The following is a 22,351-nucleotide window of genomic DNA, read 5'->3' as shown; positions in this document are numbered from 1 at the left end:
GATTCATATGACATTCCTGCCATTTCACACTACTCGCAGTTATACTGATAACTAACCTGATGGATTCCAACTACGTCGTTATTTAACTCTCGGAGTATTCGGTATTCGCTAGCGAAAAATAACTTGGCAGTTATTAATAACCGTTAACAATAACGGTTATCAGAGAATAACTGGAATTGTGATAACGGTTACTCCAGAATAACCGTTTGGCCCACCTCTACTCGTCCGTGCTCTGCACTGCTGTCGAGATCTGGCAACGTCGTTCTCTGTTCATTGGCTGACTGTGTTTTGTGACGTCAGATGCGCAGAACGAACCTAAACTCGGCCGCCAAGATATATGACGCGCACTTTAGTGGGTCGTTACGCAGTAATAATGTAATTACGATTTATTCTGTTTGTTCCTCCAATTACCTTTGTTTCTGTGAAAACACGTCCACAGAAGTGTAAAAACCAGTAATATGTAATCACCAAAATGTGCAACACAAATGCCAGCCGGAGTGGCCGTGCGGTTCTAGGCGCTGCAGTCTGGAACCGTAAGATCGTTACGGTCGCAGGTTCGAATCCTGCCTCGGGCATGGAGTGTGTGATGTCCTTAGGTTAGTTAGGTTTAAGTAGTTCTAAGTTCTAGGGGACTGATGACCTCAGAAGTTGAGTCCCATAGTGCTCAGAGCCATTTTTTTGCAACACAAATTACTCTCAAATGCGGAAGCACTGTGATATTGCCGTCGTTCTGGGAACCCCTCAGTCTAGCGTTGCTGTGTCGCTTTTCGGTTGCATTCAACAAACTGAAACACCATAATCCTGTGTACCACTGTTAACGAAGAACTAACACTGCTTGAAAAACAAACACGAAGCAAGACTAAAGTACTGAATGGAGGCTTAACGACAAAAAGTGAAGTTAATCGTTTTCAGCAGCAAGTGCGGTGAGTGAACGGAACGAGTTTGTTTCTACAAAATACACACCACGCACATCGTCGACGTTTGCGTCGTTGTGTAAATCTTTTGAATGAAATACAGATACAAAGATAAATAGGAAATCAGAAGAAGTGCAATTACTCTGAGAAGACACTGGATGCCATGGGTCCCTTATTGCAAAATGGCAGAAGATATCTCTGAACAACTTTGAAATTATGTCAGCTGAGTTCGACCTTAAAATTGTAAATCTATCATAGGCTACCGTAGACTATCGTAAGTAAGTGTGGACTACGGTCGTTTTCCTAGTAATCTTCCTCACTTAAGATTGTAAGCGCATTACCTGTACGTTAGGCACGTTGCATATCTATCAGCCATTACCTCATTTCGATCGCTTTATTTGCGTATGTGATCAGTGTCTTACTAAATTATCCTGGAAAGTGGAAGCAGGGACTCATCCAGAAACTGAGTGTGGATATATAAAGGACGCATAGCCTACCAAAAATTGTTTTTCTACGTACTTATTTTTCTGTTTTTTACTTAAAAATAAGGGATATCTATAGCAAAATTGAAATTGCCAATGGAAAATAAAAGACGCTTCAATTCTTCGTTGAGCATATATAAAACATGTTTACGTAATCCATAAACAACATTCGATGTGTTAGTAGTAACAGGAAGCTCTTGGCTCTGACCAAGTAGAATAACGTTCTGTTAAGTACAAAATGAGAATAATTTTGTAACTTTTTTATGTTTGTGCATGTAAACCGTACAAAAGGAATTGCTTTGGCTATGTAAAAGCGCCGAAGTTGTGCGATAAATTATTTTTTATTACTTATGAAATACGATTTATATTTCGTAAGAATGTGGTATTCACAATAGACTATCACTGAACAATGTGCTCTTCTAATTATGTGTAAAACAAACAAATAAAATGCAATGTGAAGTCGTCAGCTCCGATTTTGTTTCCCTGCCAATGCTACCAGTACTATCGGTAATCCATTTACTACGTCATTTATGTCTGTACCGAAGCTACCTAACTGCAGTTTTGGTACAGCGCAACTCTAGGCTTGACCCGTATACTGAAAAGTTGGTGGACCGTTAACAGAGCCCTTTGACAGTACCTTCTGTTTTGTACTCCAGTCATTACAGATTGTATCATACACCCTACACGTGCTGTAAATGATAATGCGTCAGAGTGGGAGTTGCTTACCTTCGAAGTCCTTCTCGGTGTAGCTCTGGTGTGTCTGCTGGCGCGCGCCCGGGTCCTTGGGGGCCTCGTCGTCTCCGAGCGCCGGGTCCATCACCCACGACCTGCCAAACATAGTGCAAGATGCAGACTACTGGCACGTCGGCAAATCTCAGTACACTTAAGCGAGGGCGGGTGCCAAACGGGAGCCAATGAGGTGTCGTGGATCAAAGGGAAGGCAAGGTCAGGATGTGAAGAGCGTAGCTGTGGGGGGCTAGGGGAGGGGGGGGGGACAAGACTGGTAACAAGCAGAAACATCCGGTCTGCGCGTCTCGGCCCGTCATCTTTCGCACTTGCAGGCGAGGATTGCTTTTTGCCAGTGCTTTGCCATGATTACATGGATGCTTATAACGTCTCGCGAAAGAAACACACACTGTAACTTTTGTTTGAGGAATAACTTGCTACGGTATTGTTGCTACACAGGGTGATTTCTAGGGAAACTAACCAAAAGGAATTTTAACCCTGCATGTTAAGAAACACCAGTCGCACGAACGACAAAATGACAGACATCGAAAAAGTGACCAAGGACACAAAAGCAACAGAGCAGTTCGATTCTATACAGAGTATGAAAGAACTTGCCTCTTTTCTAGCATACGTGTACCGTGGTGGGAAACAAGCGCAGGTCATTCCCGTTTTCCAGACGGGATGACGAACAGACGCACTACGCCGTAAATCTATATCTCTGACGTCGGTCTGTTGCAAAATTTTACGCTACCATATTATAACATTTCTGGGGATCGAAAATCTTATCTGCAGGAACCAAGGTGGTTTCTGAAATCAACGATCGTATGAAACCCAGCTCGCTCTGTTCGTCCACGAGACACACAAAGTAGTACACACTGGCGCCCAGGTAGCTGCCATGTTCCTTCCCTTCCGAAAGGCATTCGATACAATTTCTCACGGCCGCCTAGTGAGCAAAATACGGGCGTATGGTATACCAGAGCAACTGTGTGACTGGACTGAAAGGTTACTTGCAAATGGAACACTTGTCTTTCTGAAAGGAGAGAAGTCTTTTTTATACCAGATAGCGTCGGAAGTTCCGTGAGGCTTTTAGCAGATGTGCTGTTGTATACAGAGGAGTCGAAATGAAGGCAGACCTGCAGAGGACCGCCGCTTGGTGTTTTTTTAAATTTTTTACTATGGGACTTAACGTCTGTGGTCATCAGTCCCCTAGAACTTAGAACTACTTAAACCTAACTAACTTAAGGACATCACAGACATCCATGCCCGAGGCAGGATTCGAACCTGCGACCGTAACAGTCGCGCGGTTCCGGACTGAGCGACTAGAACCGCTAGATCACCGCGGCCGGCTAGAGTGGTAACTGTCTCTTAACATAAACTAATGTAACGTATTTTAATACATACACACCAAGACCAATTTCTCAGATCATCAGTGGGAGCAATTTGGCTGACAAAAAAATTTTACCGTGTCAATAACAAGACCAATTATTGTATGATACAAATTTGCAGATCATCGGTGGAAGCAGTCTGGCTGACAAATAATTTTTAACGTGTCAATAACTATGTCAGTATGTTGCGGTTTTAAAGTAGTGTACTCTGTTCCATGATTCTACGTGGATACGATTAGCGGCTTGTTCCTCAATCAGCCCTAAGGTCTTGACATTTATTCGTAATGGTGTGAGGTTTTCAGTCATTGTACTTATAAATGTTACTTTTCTCGTAGGGCACCACCGCACTACTCGCCCCAATGTCCTGTTTGTTTATTTTGACGACTTCCTTTCTTCCGGGGTTTGATTTTTCACTACGAACGTTGGGGTCGTCTTGGTGCGCCAATGTGACATTGTTGTAAGTACGTTTTAATTTTGATTTTTTCTGCCTGTTTGATTACTTTAAATATGATCCATAAAAATACTAGACATTTTTCTTAAAGTTCTCGAAAAATTTTAAAAATTTAAAATCTTTTTCAAAGGATGTGTACAGTATTTTGGTCATATACGTCGGATCCTTTCCTTCTTATGTAGTTTACTTGAGGATGCTGTTTTAATGCAGTGAAACCGGTTGTGACAAAGAAATCACCAATTACTGCAGTCTAGCGGTTCATGTTACTTCCATTCATTACTTCCATAAAATATGCAGGAATATGCCTAAGGAGCGATTTGGAGTGAAACGACTGCATAAAATTAATCACGAGTAATGGAGATGCCAGCAGATTCATTGGAAGAAGCCTTAGGAGATGTTGTCCATCAAGTGAGGAAATAGCTTATAAAACACTCGATTTACATCTACATCTACTTGGCAACTCTGCAATTCACACTTAAGTGCCTAGCAGAGGGTTCATAGAACCATTTTCATACTACTTCTCTACCATTCCAGTCTCGCATGGCGCGCGGAGAAACGGAACACCTAAATCTTTCCGTTCGAGCTCTGATTTCTCTTATTTTATGATGATGATCATTTCTCCCTACGTAAGTGGGTGTCAATAAAATATTTTCGCATTCGGAAGAGAATATTGCTCGTCATTATGGGATGCGTACCAGATAGGTTTGACAGAACAAACCGAGAAGATCCAAAAAGAAGCAGTACGTTTAGTTACAGGTTCATTTAGTTAGTGCCAAATCTTCCCGGAGATGCAGACTTTGCAAGAGAGGCGCTCTGCATCGCATGACGGTCTACTACTGGAATTCCGAGAGCGTACGTCCTAGGAGAGCAACCAATATATTGCTTCTTCCTAAGTATATCTCGCGAAAATACCACGAAGATACAATTAGATAACCTACACGGAGGCTTTTCAGGAATCGTTCTTCCAGCGAACCATACGCTACTAAAAGAGGAGGAGGGGGATATGACCGTGGTACACAAAGTACCTTACGCCACAAGCTGTAAGGCGGGTTGCAGAATGCAGATGTGGATGTAGGCTGTAATTACACTTCGTTATCAAGCACTTATTTACACAAGCAATGAAAGCCACGTGAAAAGTACATAAGCAATTCGTGACTGAGTTCGACTTCTTTAAGTAATCTTCAAATAGACACTGATGGTGCCTCCTAATATAAGTAACTAGCGGATTATACACGACAGAAAAGTGAAACAGCCAGAAGACACGGTCGCATGTCAGTGTAACTGCGTAAACGTACACACCGTCGGTGGGTATGTAAGTGATTAGATTTGCTATTTTCTCTATCAGGTAGAGAGGCCATGTTAAAAGCTGTGTTGGGGTACCTAAGGGATCTGAATGATCACTGCAGGACACGAAGAAGCCTCGTGTTCGTGTGAGACAGTGTTATCGGCACTTGACAGGATTTGAAAGGAGCGCTATTGTGGCTCTCCATTTAGCCTACTTGTCGAATCGTGCAATCCTCAGATTTATGGAGTATTCAGAAGTGACAGCGGCCCAATATTGAACAGCATGGAAGCGTGAGGGCAGGCATACTTGTCATCAACGATCCGTTCGACTGCACCTGACCACCATATTAGAGGACCGCTGAACTGCGCACTAGGCACATCGTAACCGGCTACGGTCGCAGGTTCGAATCCTGCCTCGGGCATGGATGTGTGTGATGTCGTTAGGTTAGTTAGGTTTAAGTAGTTCTAAGTTCTAGGGGACTGATGACCACAGATGTTAAGTTCCATAGTGCTCAGAGCCATTTGAACCATTTGAACATCGTATCCCGTCCACATCTGCGCCTGTTATACGAGAACAAGTAATGAACTCCTTTCAACATTCTTTGTCATTTCGCATCATTGGTCGGAGACTAGCAGCAGTCGAACCGGGAGATTATCGTCCACGCGTACACTGACGTTAATACCCCAATGCAAACGCCTGCGTTTGGAGTACTGCCGTGAAAGGGGAGCACGGACTCCTGATGAATGGCAGCAGTGTGTTCAGCGAAGGATAGCAGCTATGCACTGCCATGGATGACCATCGTCGGCAAGTGGAGCGGTGACCTGTGGAAGAGTCCCATTTTTCCAGCGTTTTGGAGAGGTAGATCGGTGCTACCCTGGCGTAAGGGTGTGAGGAGGCACCGGGGATGGCTTCAGGACATGGCTCGTAGTAATTGAAGAGAGACTGATTACTGATTTGTAGATATATCGATTTGTATATATATGGAAATGTTCCCACAAAATTCTTCGACATGTACTGGCGGGTTTCCTCTTATCGATATATCGATATCAAAATGCCCGTATCGAGTGCTGATATTTTTATTTTATACATTTTTATTTTATATTACATTTATTTCGCGATTTTCGGTAACTATTTGAAACTGTTCTTTTGTAATTGTAGTAGAACATAACTTTACTTTCACTGTGTGGAGTCTCACTATTTTTTGAGCTTTCATCCCGTCCTGTCTTTCCCTTAGACTGTGTGAAAGAAGTATAGGTGGTACAAAAGTGTTATTTCCGATCTAAATGGGTGGAGTAGGAGGAGGAGGAGGAGGAGGAGGAGGAGGAGGAGGAGGTGGTGGTGGTGGTGGTGGTGGTGGTGGGAAGGGGGGGGAGTGTGAATGGAATAACAAAATTTCCGATGTGAAGAAATAGCATATAAGTTGCGTTAAAAAACAATTTCAACGCAGCTAGTGTGCAATTTCTTCACATCAGGATTCTTCTAAAACAGTTGCTGAAAATGATGAACAAAAACCTTAGTGACAGATTGGTCTCTGCGGCGGATGGTAACGTGTGAGGGGAAATGCTGACGCAATGGGCGCTCGGCGCCACCCAACAGAAACCGTTGTGCTTCACCACGCATTTGTCCTACATCAGCGTGAAAAAAACATTTATTTCAACATGTAGCCAATGACACATTCAGAAAATAAGCTATGAGAGGCCAACTGAAATGAAATATTGCATGAAAATTCACCATGTACACTGTTGTTAATAAACAACACAACAGTCGACCAAAAAATTATTGTAATACAATCTTTCGATATGCACAAAGTCTCATTCTTAACATACATATTTTCAAATTAAGTGTTTTTTCTTCAATTACTGCCCTAAGGGGGCAGGCTAGTAGCTTGTTAATATACGGAATATCTAATAATAAAGCAATACTTAAATATGTAACTCTAAAGGCAGCAGTATATTTACAACGTGCACCCGATATTTTTATAGACCGATATGTCGTTATTTTTTCCTTCAATATATCGGTCGTCCCTATAGATATATCGAGGAACCTAAGAACATTTTTAAATATCGATATATCGGATTCCCGATATTTTTAAAAATATCAATAATTGTGCTGAAGGCATTGCGATACGTCGCGGATAACCTGCGTCCTCACGTGTGATTTCTCATCCAACAATATTTTTTCAATAGAACACTGCACTTTTGCCTATAAACTGGCTACGTGATGCTGAAGTGCTCCCGCGGCTAGGAAGATTCCCAGATCTGTCCCCGACAGACCATGTTTATGACCAGCTCTGACGCCACCTCCGTCCCAGTGCCAGGGTACGGAAGACCAGTTACAACGAGTTACAATGATTGTGGGCAGCTTGCCGCAGAAGAGGATACAACGCTTAATGACAATCTTACCAACCGATTCAGTGCATTCATCTAAGCCGGAGGGGGTGCGACGTCACACTGACAAACAGGCTCATACTACAATATTCTTTGGAAATTTGATTCCATTGTAGAATCGCTGAAATAAAATCACATAGTGTCTCCACCCGTAAAGTTTCATTTCCACCTGGCCTTCTCAATGCTTCGCTTGTTGTTCAGTCTATGCCTATAGATGCATTTTCTAGTGGCTAAGGATGAACATACACTACATATAAAAGAAATGAAAAATACTTAAAATGATCCAGAGACTTTTTTAATGAACTGAATACGGTTTCCGGTATTGTGCTTGAAAAGGAAAATTTACAATTAGAGTTGATTAGCAATTTCGAATTGTATCAGTGAGACATGTTGTGTTATTTGAAAAAAACTATTCAGGATTTGGTGGTCGCTTAGCGACCAATAGAGAGATGCGTGTTGAGAATTACTGGGACACATCAAAAACAAACATATGGTTCACGAAACAGATTAAAGAGAATTATTACACTGCAATAAAATAACGGTCAACAAGCGTAGTGACGAGAATGGGGCAAATGAAAAAAGTCTAAATTTCCATTGCGGATCAAATACCGAAGCGTCACAGCGTCACCCTCTCCACTAGGGTTGACTGCAGAATTCAAATACAACTTCTCGCAATATAAATTCGTGAAGATTAGAATCTCGATCACTGCTATTAGGTAAAGGTGTTCTACCGATTACACACTGATTGGAAGGAACGTGGAATCCGCGACGATAGCTTTGACTCGATCAGTGAGACCTACTTAGATGAGGTATTGGCAACAGTGTCCGCAAAAGAAGTGGATCCGTGTTTGAATCACACTCTGGCACATAGTGTAACTACTTACGTGTTTCTTATGCTTTAATATTTGCCTTTGGTAATATGTATTATCACACTGTTGTCTATTCGTGTACAGATGCCACTTTTTTGGTCTAGTGGTATGCTTTACTGGCTACCGACAGGAAAGTTCCCGCTTCGATACCTGGCGCTTACCTACGGTCATCTGAGAAACTACGTGACTAACAAGGGAACCTCCCCATCGCATCTCCCTCAGATTTAGTTATAAGTTAGCACAGTGGATAGGCCTTGAAAAACTGAACACAGATCAATCGAGAAAACAGGAAGAAGTTGTGTGGAACTATGAAAAAAAGAAGCAAAATATACAAACTGAGTAGTCCATGCGCAAGATAGGCAACATCAAGGAAAGTGTAAGCTCAGACGCGCCGTGGTCCCGTGGTTAGCGTGAGGAGCTGCGGAACGAGAGGTCCTTGGTTCAAGTCTTTCCTCGAGTGAAAAGTTTATTTTCTATATTTTCGCAAAGTTATGATCTGTCCGTTCGTTCATTGACGTCTCTCTTCACTGTAATAAGTTTAGTGTCTGTGTTTGCGACCGCACCGCAAAAATAAATTGGTGGTCCATGTGTAAATAGGCTGTTTATGTTTTCTTATTGGCAACGTTACGTAGCGCTCTGTATGAAAATCACTGGCTGTGCTGTGTGCAGTCTGTGGCTAGTTTGTATTGTTGTCTGCCATTGTAGTGTTGGGCAGCTGGATGTGAACAGCGCGTAGCGTTGCGCAGTTAGAGGTGAGCCGCCAGCAGTGGTGGATGTGGGGAGAGAAATGGCGGAGTTTTGAAATTTGTAAAACTGGATGTCATGAACTGCTATGTATATTATGATTTTTCAACACTATTAAGGTAAATACATCGTTTGTTCTCTATTAAAATCTTTCATTTGCTAACTATGCCTATCAGTAGTTAGTGCCTTCCATAGTTTGAATCTTTTATTTAGCTGGCAGTAGTGGCGCTCGCTGTATTGCAGTAGTTCGAGTACCGAAGATTTTTTTGAGGTACGTGATTTATGAAAGTATAGGTTAATGTTAGTCAGGGCCATTCTTTTGTAGGGATTTTTGAAAGTCAGATTGCGTTGCGCTAAAAAATATTGTGTTTCAGTTTAAGCACAGTCATGTATAATTGTTCTAAGGGGACGTTTCATATGTCGACCCTTAGCTGAGGATACCTCACTGGAATCTTCTGATTTTTTTCTTGTAGTTTGTGTAATTAGTGTCGCTTTTGTTTATTGCTAGCGCGTAATTGTAGAGGGAATTTCCTTTGTAGTTGTAGTTTTTCATTCTTGTACAGTAAAACAGTTGTGGCATGCTTGTAGATTTGCACCAAGTATTTCGCAGCTGCGCTTGCAATTAACGAGATATCATTTTCAATGCTATGTTAATGGGTTTTCTTATTTTGCTCTTCAAATTGCGCTTTTCTGTGTTGTCGTGTGAAATATTGTGACAATAATGGCGTGTGAAAAACGTAATACTAGGCTCCAAAGTAAACTGAGAAATGACAGTGAAGACGAAAGATCTATGGAATGAAGTTTTGGGTTGGACTGCAGTACCAAATGTCACACTGAAAACGAACCCTGTCTTTCCTTTTGTATTATTCCGCTATGTGTTTATGTACCCTTGTATATTTGTCTTTTTCCTGTCTTTAAGTGTTTAGCTAATAAGATTTATGTTGTAGAATTTTTCAAATAATATGTTATTTTCTTTGTAAAGATGTTTAGACATTATTTATTCTGTTTTGTCTTAATGCTCATGTGTGAAGTTGATGTTTCGTAAGTTATTCTGATCTTTTATGTATGTACCCATGTCGTAATTCCTGTAACACTGATGTAAATGTTTATTTCTATTCTTTTGTAAAGCCTGTACTACAAATGTTATCTGTTTTGTTATGTTCTTTAATGATGTATTTTGTACCTTTGTTATTGTATTCTTATGTTATAAAATTGTAATTGACACCAGTTCATCATATTATTAACTTGTAAGTTCCATTTCACTGCATACGTTTCTGTTGGTCATAGTATATGGACAATATGTGAGAAGTAGGGACTGTTAGCGTTTGCACGTGTGTTAATAATTCAGCAAGGGACTGGATAACAACATTGCTGGTTCTAAGGACAATTCCAAAAACTTTGTGAGTGCACAAGTGGTGGTTATGGACTTGCTATACTGTCCGCAAGACTCTTCGATGGTGATTGTGCACCTGCACAGTCACAGCAGATGGCTGCTGGCCATCTCTACAAGGACTACAGTGGGTCTACACCTTTGATGAACCATCAATACCATTATTTCTACAAGGACTGCAGTGGGTCTGCACCTCTGGTGGCCCACCAATACCATACTCTCTACCAAGACTATACTGGGTCTGCTCTGTGATGACCTACCTACCAATATTCTTCAAAACTTCGAATGACTCTGCTGTGGGTTTGCTCTGTTGTGGCCCATTACGTGTCTGCATGTCGAGAGTCAGCACTGTCTTTCTGTTGGAAGGACAACACTACTTCTTCAAGACTGCATGGAAATCCACTACTTCCATGTGCATTGTCTTTTACTGCTCAGACTTTGAGAAGAGAAACGGCAGTTTTACTGTGATGAATGATCAGGACTGTCTTTATGGACTGTGAGAAAATTTTAGCTTTTGACCAACATTGTATTAATACGTGTGTGCATTTGATATCTTTCTTACTGTAATTATGAAAAATTTTATCAAATCATTATTGGCCACTGCCCAAAACAATTTGTAAAATTTTTTGTGGGGAGCATGGGGGCTATGTAAGTAGGCTGTTTATGTTTTCTTATTGGCAACGTTACGTAGCGCTCAGTATGAAAATCACTGGCTGTGCTGTGTGCAGTCTGTGGCTAGTCTGCATTGTTGTCTGCCATTGTAGTGTTGAGCAGCTGGTTGTGAACAGCGTGTAGCGTTGCGCAGTTGGAGGTGAGCCGCCAGCAGTGGTGGATGTGGGGAGAGAAATGGCGGAATTTTGAAATTTGTAAGACTGGATGTCATGAACTGCTATGTATATTATGATTTTTCAACACTATTAAGGTAAATACATTGTTTGTTCTCTATTAAAATCTTTCATTTGCTAACTATGCCTATCAGTAGTTAGTGCCTTCCGTAGTTTGAATCTTTTATTTAGCTGGCAATAGTGGCGCTCGCTGTATTGCAGTAGTTCGATTACCGAAGATTTTTGTGAGGTAAGTGATTTGTGAAAGGTATAGGTTAATGTTAGTCAGGGCCATTCTTTTGTAGGGACTTTTGAAAGTCAGATTGCGTTGCGCTAAAAGATATTGTGTGTCAGTTTAAGCACAGTCATGTATAATTGTTCTAAGGGGTCGTTTCACACGTTAAAAAAAAAAAAAAAAAAAAAAAAAAAAAAAAAAAAAAAAAAAAAAAAAAAAAAAAAAAAACTGCTCTTTCATGTACAGCGTCATTTGCTGTTTTACATTCAGTTATTTATCTGTATCGATTTTTAAAAATGTTTTTGGACTGTATACTTACCCTGCACTATCCATACAGTACAAAGATAAATGATTCCGTACCTTGTTTAACGACTCTACACTAGAGTAACCATGGACGACGACAACGACGAAGAAGAAGAACACCCTCCCACAGAGTTGCGAACTTTCTGCATTGTGCCCAGAATGATGGAAAACATTATACAGGTGACTGTCACTGAAATAATAAAAAAAATCAAAATGACGCCCCATAGAGAAATTGTGTGCTGCAAAGTCTTTGTACTGTGGTAAGGAATACTGTAGATAGAATGCAGTCAACAGGTTTAGAGATGGACCGAATGTGGAAGTGAATTTCTTTCGTGTACCTGATATCGTTCATTTACCGGGATTTGTACTATACACCACTCGGCCGCAACATTTCATCACTGCAACATAGCTGCGTCATCAGATCACGAAGGAGTTATGCGACCATATTGAAAAATATGTGTCGGCTGAATAATGGCGAAAGGCCGCTGAGGAAAAGTCACTGACTGGAAACAAGCTGACTTTATTATTCCAGTACGACGCTTCTCGGACATTGCTTACGATCGTTACTACTACAGCATGTAACTTTTATATCTATATGCAACATGATGTTCCAAAATATCCGACGATGTCCTTGTTCGAAACGCGTAGTATTGGAATAATAAAGTCAACCTGAGTCGAATCAGTGACTTTTTCTCCAGTGACGTATCTACTATTTTGCAGACTATGCATATTTATTCACTGTGTCGGCTTGATCGGTTGGTAATAGCACACATTGAACCTGCATGGCAGATTAAATTACAAACAGTGTCCCAAGCTTGATTAACTACGTAAGTATGCTTAAATGCCGCGTGAACTTTCCTTGTGTCTGAAGTATCCAGTGTAATTCACTGAGTTTACATCAATACCGGTCTAAGACGAACCAGAGATTTACGGTAAAAATCACTTAGTGGTGTCGTGGGGAAACAATTCGGATGAATACAAAATATCTGTCCGATAGGTGATGCTGAACGCTACTCCGCTGATATCAAATGAATGCCACCTATCAATTTCGATATATATTTAATGCATGAGACGTTGAAGACAGTAATTACTTTTTGTCAAATCCATTTTTTAGCTGTTTCACTGAAAGTGCAGGGCAATCTGTGTGTGTGTGCGTGTGTGTGTGTGTGTGTGTGTGTGTGTGTGTGTGTGTGTACACACATTTGAATTCTCATTTCCGCCTGAAAGTGCCAATTATTTCTACGAGCCTTGTCACATTAAATCATTCAGCAATTATCAGCGACTGACAATGTGTAGCTGCAGATAACTAGAGTGGCAGGATTCCAAAACGAACAAGTAAAAGTTGAAGCTAATTATAAAATGTCATGGAATCAGGTATCAAAGCTTATGTCAGACTTTAATTAATAACAAGAATACACTTAAATTTTTTTAATGATGCCTACTGATGTTTTTACACACAATTTGCAGAATTTTTGTATTTCTAACTTGTGCGTAACCGAAATACAGAAAAATCGAAAGATAATCATGGTGCTTCAAAACCTTAGGCTCATGGTAATCAGAACTTCGTACTTGAATTATCAGGAATTAATGATCGTGATTGAACACTTTATTTTTTTCCACATAAAAGACTTAGAGCTTGTGAGAGGCCTCGCTTAGTCATATATCGACAATTACTTCTCTCATTGTCGATTATGGATTGTTTACTAATTACCATTATAATGAAACACAGTTGGCTGGAATGTGGCTAGTAATTTACTGTATCCCTTGTTGCATCCAGTTATTAAAATGTGGTAAAAAACTTGCAACCCGTCCCGGCTTCGCACGGGCGGCACTAAGTATCTACAATTAGACGACTTGTGTGGCGTAGCGGCAGGACAGCATACACCCAAATCTTCCTCGTGAATCAATCTATTAGTGAAAAACGAATTAGAGTCTCTACAGTAGTTCCTCAAACAGACAGAAAAAATTATTGAGGACTTTAATTTAGCAATATTGAAAAGCGTACATATGAGGAGAACAGGTTGTGAAAGATGCACATATCATGTCAAATGACAGTTAGTTTGGTACATTTGACGTTTATGTTGAACGTCTTGAGCATCTTTGCATGTCCGAAGACAAGAGAAACGTGTTCCTTGGTTACCAGAGGTTGTGGTGTTATTGAGTAGAGGTCGGCCGAGCGACGGAAGCAGTGGTCGGCTAAACAGGGGGAGAGGGTCTTGTGCCATGCCAGACTGAGGAACTAGGGTGGAGGACGTACAGCACAGAGAATTAATTTTATTTTAGATGCTCACTGATGTATAATTCAGGATAAAATATAATTTGAGAAGATTCTGTAGAGGGACGAAACTTTCGGGAAAAGGAAATCTGTAAGGAGTTCGTTTTGTTGTAAGCTGAATAATATTCTTCTTCTTCTTGCGTTACGGCCTCTGTAGGACCACAGGTAGCCCCTTCGTGGACTGCATTTTCCTGTTTTTCTCCCAGAACCTCTTCATTCTTTCTCTTCTTCTGCCCCGCTCTTCTTCTGAGATCTTCAGTTTCCGTTTCTCCTGTCGGCTCCACTGGTGACACTCTAATCTTTTCCTGTATTCTTCTCTATCATTTGTCTCTGGCATATTGGTCGGTGTATATTTGTTCCTCCAATTTTCCTTTCCTTCGACCTTGATCCCCAATTCCAACCAGTCATTCCGAAGTTCAACAACCCATTTGGTTCCTGTCTTTCCCCTTGTCCTCCCTATTGTTTCCCACACACTCTTCGTCATTCTGTCCATACTCATCCTAATTACGTGTCCAGCAAACCTTGCCCTTTTGAGTCTAATTCCCTCGCATATTGTTCTCATGTTCCGGTACAATTCTTCACTAGGCCTTCGCATCCACCTCTCTCCAGCTCTTTTGGGACCTAGTATTTTTCTCTCTTCTTTCTCTAGTTGTTCTGCCCCATTTCTTCCTAGTGTCATCGTCTCAGTAGCATATAATACTGCATTCCTCACCGTTGCCTTGTAAAGGCTTATCTTTGCCTCTGTGGATATATTCTTTTTGTTGTATATCTGTATCGTCATGCAGAAGGCTGCCATCTTCTTTAGCATCTCTGTTATTCCCTCCCTGCTCCTGTTCCTTCCTGTTATAAATTCTCCCAGGTATTTAAATTTGTCCACCATTTGCACAGTGCCTTCCGGTGTTTCCCAGTCTGCAGTGGTATTTGTCCTTGTCTTGTTATAGGCGATCCTCTGTCCCACCTTTCTGGCTACCTTACTTAAGTTGTCGAGTTACGTCTATGCGTCTTCTACTATTGCTATGCCATCTGCGAAGGCTAGGCAGTCCACTTGAGCCCTGTTTCCTTTTTGTCCCCCACATGGGTCTTTGGTATTCCCATTTCCTCGTTTATTGCTCTCCACTGCCTGATCACTTCGTCCAGTGCTATATTGAACAGCAATGGTGACAATCCATCTCCCTGTTTAACACCAGTCTTGATCTCAAATTCTTCTGACAGTGCTCCTCTGTATCTCACTCTTGCTTTTGTGTCTGTCAGAATTTCCTTTATGAGTTCTTGTGTAGTTCCGTCAAGTCCTCTGTTCTTCAGGGTCCTAACAAGAGTCAGTCTGTCGATGGAGTCATATGTCTTTGTTGCATGTCGTTTTCATGAAGTGTAAAGATCACATTGTGTTTAATAATATCTACGCGTTGGTATCCAAAGCGTATTAGTCATGTGTTCAGTGTTTTAGTTAGTTTACTCCCACCATCGTTAGTTAAATGTATTTTATTTAAAAAGTAAAGAGTAAACTTTAAGTAATTTAAACAAAAAGTGCAAAAGCAATTTTTATCGTGTATGCCCAGAAAAGGTTAAATTTCACGTGAGTTCGAGTCTTTTCTGTGACATTCAAAAGGATTTAGTATTATTTTAAAATACTCTCTGACTAATAAATGTTTCATGAAGCTTATACCCACTATTAGATAAAAAATAATTCTGACAAAACGTGCACTGCCACGTCTTGTACTATTGCCACGAGATTCGAATCTACTTCGACTTCCGTGAATGTTTCAGTCTAGGACGACATTCCATACTTGCGAACTACTGTTCCATGTTATTATTATACTTCGCCCTACACGCGACCGTTGTGTTCAGGACATTCAACTACCTCCTTAAACCGACTGTTCATGATCGATCACATCTATGGACTCCATTTTAACTGCTGCTGCGCTGGCACGCGTTCAGAAACTGGCAACCGTAAAACTCAGTGTTGTGCTCAGAGATGCCTGACCACGCGTTGCCGCAGCACTCAGGGATTGTATTTGTTGTGGTATCGATCGAGATGCAGCAGAGGTGATCTCACAACTTTATACAAACAGTCATACCACCTGTCCAAAGTGACGATCGCCGGTCTCAAAATCTTGCAATATAGTGGCGCATGGGGAAAACACCATAGCCGGCCGAAGTGGCCGTGCGGTTCTAGGCGCTGCAGTCTGGAACCGCGAGACCGCTACGGTCGCAGGTTCGAATCCTGCCTCGGGCATGGATGTGTGTGATGTCCTTAGGTTAGTTGGGTTTAACTAGTTCTAAGTTCTAGGGGACTAATGACCTCAGAAGTTGAGTCCCATAGTGCTCAGGGCCATTTTTGAAAACACCATATACACACCATAGAGGCGAACCTGTATTGTTTTTCAAAGTAACGCCATTAGCTCAATGCAGAATTAACAGCAGTTTAAGAGCACGTCTTATATGCACTGCCCACTCAAGAACTTGCATCGCCTGGAATGTCCATACAACAAGCAGCTCATACTCAGTTTACGATTCTATAGAGTCTGTATAATTTTGACGCCATATTTTTATGAAACGATTCATTCGTTTCTTAAAGTTTAATCAGGTCATTTACGTAGTCTTACGCAATGGAAGGCTTGTCTGTTGCGAATTGTCTATAGCTAACAGGTATACAGGAATACAAGTAGAAACTTTTATTTTGAATTTTCTGAAGAGCGCTGCTCATTCATGACGTCTGCCACCCCATAACGAGGTACAAGCTTTGAGACAATACAGTACCCAGTCACTAAAATTGCAACTTCATGAAAACTACATGCAACAATCGTCAATTTGTGATGAAGATTAATACATGCTTGGATATGCAATGGTAAGTATTGCAGCGCAACCGACAAAGCAGAAAGGAATAACGTCATCTCCAGTTTGTACACGAGGTGTAACAGAATGACATTTTAAAATTTGTAAGACTTTAGAGGATGAAAGTTTGAATGTTTTGATATACCTATAGCTGGAAACATAAAATGAAGTTTCTACTTTCTACGCATTCGGTACACCAAATAAAACCCAAAACAGTGTAGTTTGGAAAGCATTTATTGACAGTACGGTAGAATTCCAGCCAAAATACTCACTGAAAATCTCATCTGGTAACTTCTCGTATAGATAGTCCATGGAGTGTCATCCGGCCTGCGATGGCTGCAGAAGAGCCCTTCAGTGACGCTCTGGAGCATGTAACGGAACTGAAATGATGGTGGGCTGACAGTAATTTGGAGCCCGTGCGTCGGAAACGGGCGCGCTGGTGTGAGACTGCCAGGGAGTGCACCCTGATGTCATCTATTCTTTTTCTTGGTAATTATAAGTTATTACTGTATAATTTAATGTTGTAAAGCGCTAGTAGTAAATCATTATGGCTGGTATGAACTCCAGGGTAATAAATATAAATATTCTTAAATACTAAATGATTTCGGTAAAAAGGTGGTAGGGGAACGCCCCCACTCTTGGTGATACGAGCGTAGCTAGAGGTAGCTGGAGACACAGGGACTGGAACAATGAAATGGCCTGGGATGTGTTGACGTGATCGGACGTGCATAACTGTGCTCACGCAAAAGTGATTGTGCAACAGTGAAGAGGCGAATATCGTCGCCGTTTGTGGAGTAGAACGCGACGAATGGTTGTCGAAGCCGTCTCTATGCCACTGGGGCTGATTGTAGGAGTTCCTGCGCCCAGATTTTATGGCGGACGTGCAGTAGCTTATACGAGTGCTACAGCTCGTAGTTCCAGCCGCCATTAAGGGCATGAGGCGTGAAGAGCTGCGTTAGCCACATGCATCTCACCACCAGCACTGACACGTCTACCCAAGGCAAGACTGCTTGCAATTGTTAATTCGAACTTTGTATACATGTAAAAGGAGAATACCAGTTTTCTTTTATGCAAGTGCAGAGGACAGAACATAGCAATGAGTAAAATTACGACGCATGTTGTTCATTGTAAAGTGTAGTAACCTCAAACATACACTCCTGGAAATTGAAATAAGAACACCGTGAATTCATTGTCCCAGAAAGGGGAAACTTTATTGACACATTCCTGGGGTCAGATACATCACATGATCACACTGACAGAACCACAGGCACATAGAGACAGGCAACAGAGCATGCACAATGTCGGCACTAGTACTGTGTATATCCACTTTCGCAGCAATGCAGGCTGCTATTCTCCCATGGAGACGATCGTAGAGATGCTGGACGTAGTCCCGTGGAACGGCTTGCCATGCCATTTCCACCTGGCGCCTCAGTTGGACCAGCGTTCGTGCTGGACGTGCAGACTGCGTGAGACGACGCTTCATCCAGTCCCAAACATGCTCAATGGGGGACAGATCCGGAGATCTTGCTGGCCAGGGTAGTTGACTTACACCTTCTAGAGCACGTTGGGTGGCACGGGATACATGCGGACGTGCATTGTCCTGTTGGAACAGCAAGTTCCCTTGCCAGTCTAGGAATGGTAGAACGATGGGTTCGAACACGGTTTGGATGTACCGTGCACTATTCAGTGTCCCCTCGACGATCACCAGTGGTGTACGGCCAGTGTAGGAGATCGCTCCCCACACCATGATGCCGGGTGTTGGCCCTGTGTGCCTCGGTCGTATGCAGTCCTGATTGTGGCGCTCACCTGCACGGCGCCAAACACGCATACGACCATCATTGGCACCAAGGCAGAAGCGACTCTCATCGCTGAAGACGACACGTCTCCATTCGTCCCTCCATTCACGCCTGTCGCGACACCACTGGAGGCGGGCTGCACGATGTTGGGGCGTGAGCGGAAGACGGCCTAACGGTGTGCGGGACCGTAGCCCAGCTTCATGGAGACGGTTGCGAATGGTCCTCGCCGATACCCCAGGAGCAACAGTGTCCCTAATTTGCTGGGAAGTGGCGGTGCGGTCCCCTACGGCACTGCGTAGGATCCTACGGTCTTGGCGTGCATCCGTGCGTCGCTGCGGTCCGGTCCCAGGTCGACGGGCACATGCACCTTCCGCCGACCACTGGCGACAACATCGATGTACTGTGGAGACCTCACGCCCCACGTGTTGAGCAATTCGGCGGTACGTCCACCCGGCCTCCCGCATGCCCACTATACGCCCTCGTTCAAAGTCCGTCAACTGCACATACGGTTCACGTCCACGCTGTCGCGGCATGCTACCAGTGTTAAAGACTGCGATGGAGCTCCGTATGCCACGGCAAACTGGCTGACACTGACGGCGGCGGTGCACAAATGCTGCGCAGCTAGCGCCATTCGATGGCCAACACCGCGGTTCCTGGTGTGTCCGCTGTGCCGTGCGTGTGATCATTGCTTGTACAGCCCTCCCGCAGTGTCCGGAGCAAGTATGGTGGGTCTGACACACCGGTGTCAATGTGTTCTTTTTTCCATTTCCAGGAGTGTAGTATAGTGAAATCAGACTGAGACCACCATCGCCTCTTTCATTTACAATTCTTTTGGTTGTAGAATACTTTGGCGTATAAGAATGTTGAAAAGAGCAATGGTCACACCAGAATGAGTCGCCTATTTATAGTTACTTAAAATTTTCTGAGTAACCTTTCAAGTAAAGTCATTTAACTAATTCTATATCAATGGTCCAAAGAGTAATATCCAAAATCATTAAATAAGTTGAAGGATAGAATTTTGTTGACCTAAATTGCATAAATTGTCTTGGTAGTAATTACCAAGCCAACTCACAGAAATTGAGAGAGTATTTGCTTTGTAGAATCACCTAGAATGATCAGAAATAGTAATATTCAGAATTAAGTTTAAATTCAACTCAAGCTGTTTCACTTTGAAACGAGCCAAAAAATTGATTTATTCTTTTGCTCCTTCAGAGCTGGCGACCGTAGTTATAAGTATTTTCAGGAGGATTCGACGGTAAGTCTGCTGCTCTCGTCGTGCTGATAGGATTATCCACTGCTGCTAGCAGTGGTGATTGGATACATAAGCTCACTACCAAGTTAAGTGGGTCAGGTAGGCAGTGTTACCGTGTGAACTGTAGGGCACTGTAGGCCGTGGATCGAACCTGTTCAATCATCACAGCTCTTTGGGAAATAGTCAGGTTATGAGTGTACTAATCATTAGGTAAATACTGGCGAGTAACGGTCAAAAATGTATACGCAAGTGAATTTAGCAAGGCCCATGTAGCACCTAGTTAATGTGGTGCAATGGCGAGGGTAGGAGTGGAGTAAAAGTGAGCTGAGCTTGTGGCAGCTGTGCTGTATTCAAAGATTAACAACGTGAATTCACTACTACCTCTTACCATTAGGACTGAGCTATTTACGTTTAAAATACGTAGCAGTAAGCGCAAAGGCGTGACAGCTACAAGTCCGTATTGGCTTTATACATACGGAATTAGGAAGCGGGTCATTCCATCAGTGGAGGGTTAAAACAACCGAGTCAGTTGAGAACATACCCCATTTACTGATGGAAAGATTCGGCGGTTCGGTCGCAAGCACATCGGTTCCATTTTCCCGCAAGACATCACAAAGCTCTTCCATGCATATCTCACCACAAGCTATTACACGTGGAATATCGATTTCTACGAACAGCTGGAAGGCGTCGCCATGGGTAGTCCTCTCAGTCCAGTGGTGGCCAACTTCTTCATGGAACAATTCGAAGCACAGGCACTGGACTTGGCGACTTGCAAACCTGAGGTGTGGTTCAGATCCGTCGATGATACTTTCATTGTGTGGAGCCATGGTGAAGAACGGCTCGGTGACTTCCCAAGACGTTTGAACAGCCTCCATGCCAACGCAAGAATTACCATCGAAGTAGAAAAAGGACAAGAAACTGCCATTTCTAGATGCACTGGTCACAAGAGATGGCGAAAACCTGGGACACAGCGTGTATCGAAAACCGACACACACGGACCGATGCCTGCACAAACTATCAAACCACCACCCGAGCCAGAAAAGAGGCATAATTAATACGCTCGTAACGCGAGCAGGACGAATATGTGAGCCGCAGGCAGCATCTCAGACCCGAAATGCAACACCTGGAAAGTGCTCTGAGGGGGCAATGGGTACTCCACAAATTATATTAGAAGTGCAACAGAGCCAAACACTCGGCGAAGTAAGGAATCAGAAAAAGAAATGTCGGGTACGGCCTTTCTGCCATATATTCCCAGAGTGACGGACAGAATCGGCCGTATATTGCGCAAACATGGCGTTAAGACGATTTTCAAACCGAGAAGGAAGATCAAAGAGTGTCTTAAATCGGCAAAGGAGAAAAGGGACCCACTTGCAATGTAGGGAATATACCGTATAACATGCACATGCTGAAAAGTTTATGTCGGAATGACTGGACGAGCAATTAACACCAGGATCAAAGAGCATAAGCGACATTGCAGGTTGGGGCAGCTGGAGAAATCGGCCGTGGCAGAGCACGCACTGAGTGAGACCGACCACGTTATATAATTCGCGCGACACGGAAGTTCTGGCTGTAGAGAAACACTATCAGACGCGCTTGTTCAGAGAAGGTGTAGAAATACAAAAACACGAAAACAGTTTCAACAAGAAAGGGGAAAGCCTTAAGGCAAACGGATCCTGGCTTCCCGTACTGCAGCGAACCACCGTCGCAGGTAGAAAGAGGAGAACCGCACCGGAAATGACCGCGGAGAAGCCCTCGGACGTTGGCGCGCCAGGTACATACAGTCTGCGGCCGCGAGCTCGACTCCAGTTCATTACCGGCAATGCAGGGTGAAGCTTTGTCAATGCCAGCCACTCGTGCTGGCGAAACATCAGTAAAATCATTAGATGAACGTCGGCCGAAGAATCCGAGACAGAAGCCAATAGGCAGTTTGTCACGAAAGCCTTAACAATGTTGTAGTTTATTTATGATTTATGGCTATAGGTTTCTCATATCAAAACGTTCAGTGTTTCGTCCTATGTAATCTCCAAAATTTTTCGAACATCACTCTGTTACACCCCGTATAAGGAAAGATTACACATCGGATTTCTTATTCACAAGTCGCATTTGAATGCTGGTTGTGAGGGCATCGTGTAATTAATAGTGTAAAAAGGACTCTACCAGGATGCGGCGTAAATTAGTGACACTCTGGTGGCCTGCAGAGA

General features: G+C 42.7%; 1 protein-coding gene across 4 annotated transcripts in view; it reads right to left on the bottom strand.

Moving 5' to 3' along the window:
• The window catches only part of LOC124595158 (sodium bicarbonate cotransporter 3), a 976,895-nt gene that overhangs the window by 591,267 nt on the left and 363,277 nt on the right, over positions 1 to 22,351 (bottom strand). For all 4 annotated transcript variants that reach the window (XM_047133764.1, XM_047133766.1, XM_047133768.1 and 1 more), the window contains exon 2: positions 2,123 to 2,223. In XM_047133764.1, coding sequence (XP_046989720.1) covers positions 2,123 to 2,213 — 91 coding nt within the window. In that variant the 5' untranslated portion in view covers positions 2,214 to 2,223. The remainder of the gene's footprint in view (positions 1 to 2,122; positions 2,224 to 22,351) is intronic.

Source organism: Schistocerca americana, chromosome 2, assembly GCF_021461395.2.
Source record: "Schistocerca americana isolate TAMUIC-IGC-003095 chromosome 2, iqSchAmer2.1, whole genome shotgun sequence".
NCBI lineage: Eukaryota > Metazoa > Arthropoda > Insecta > Orthoptera > Acrididae > Schistocerca > Schistocerca americana.
Note: the sequence above shows the minus strand (reverse complement) of the source record. Positions and strands in the feature narration are given on the sequence as shown.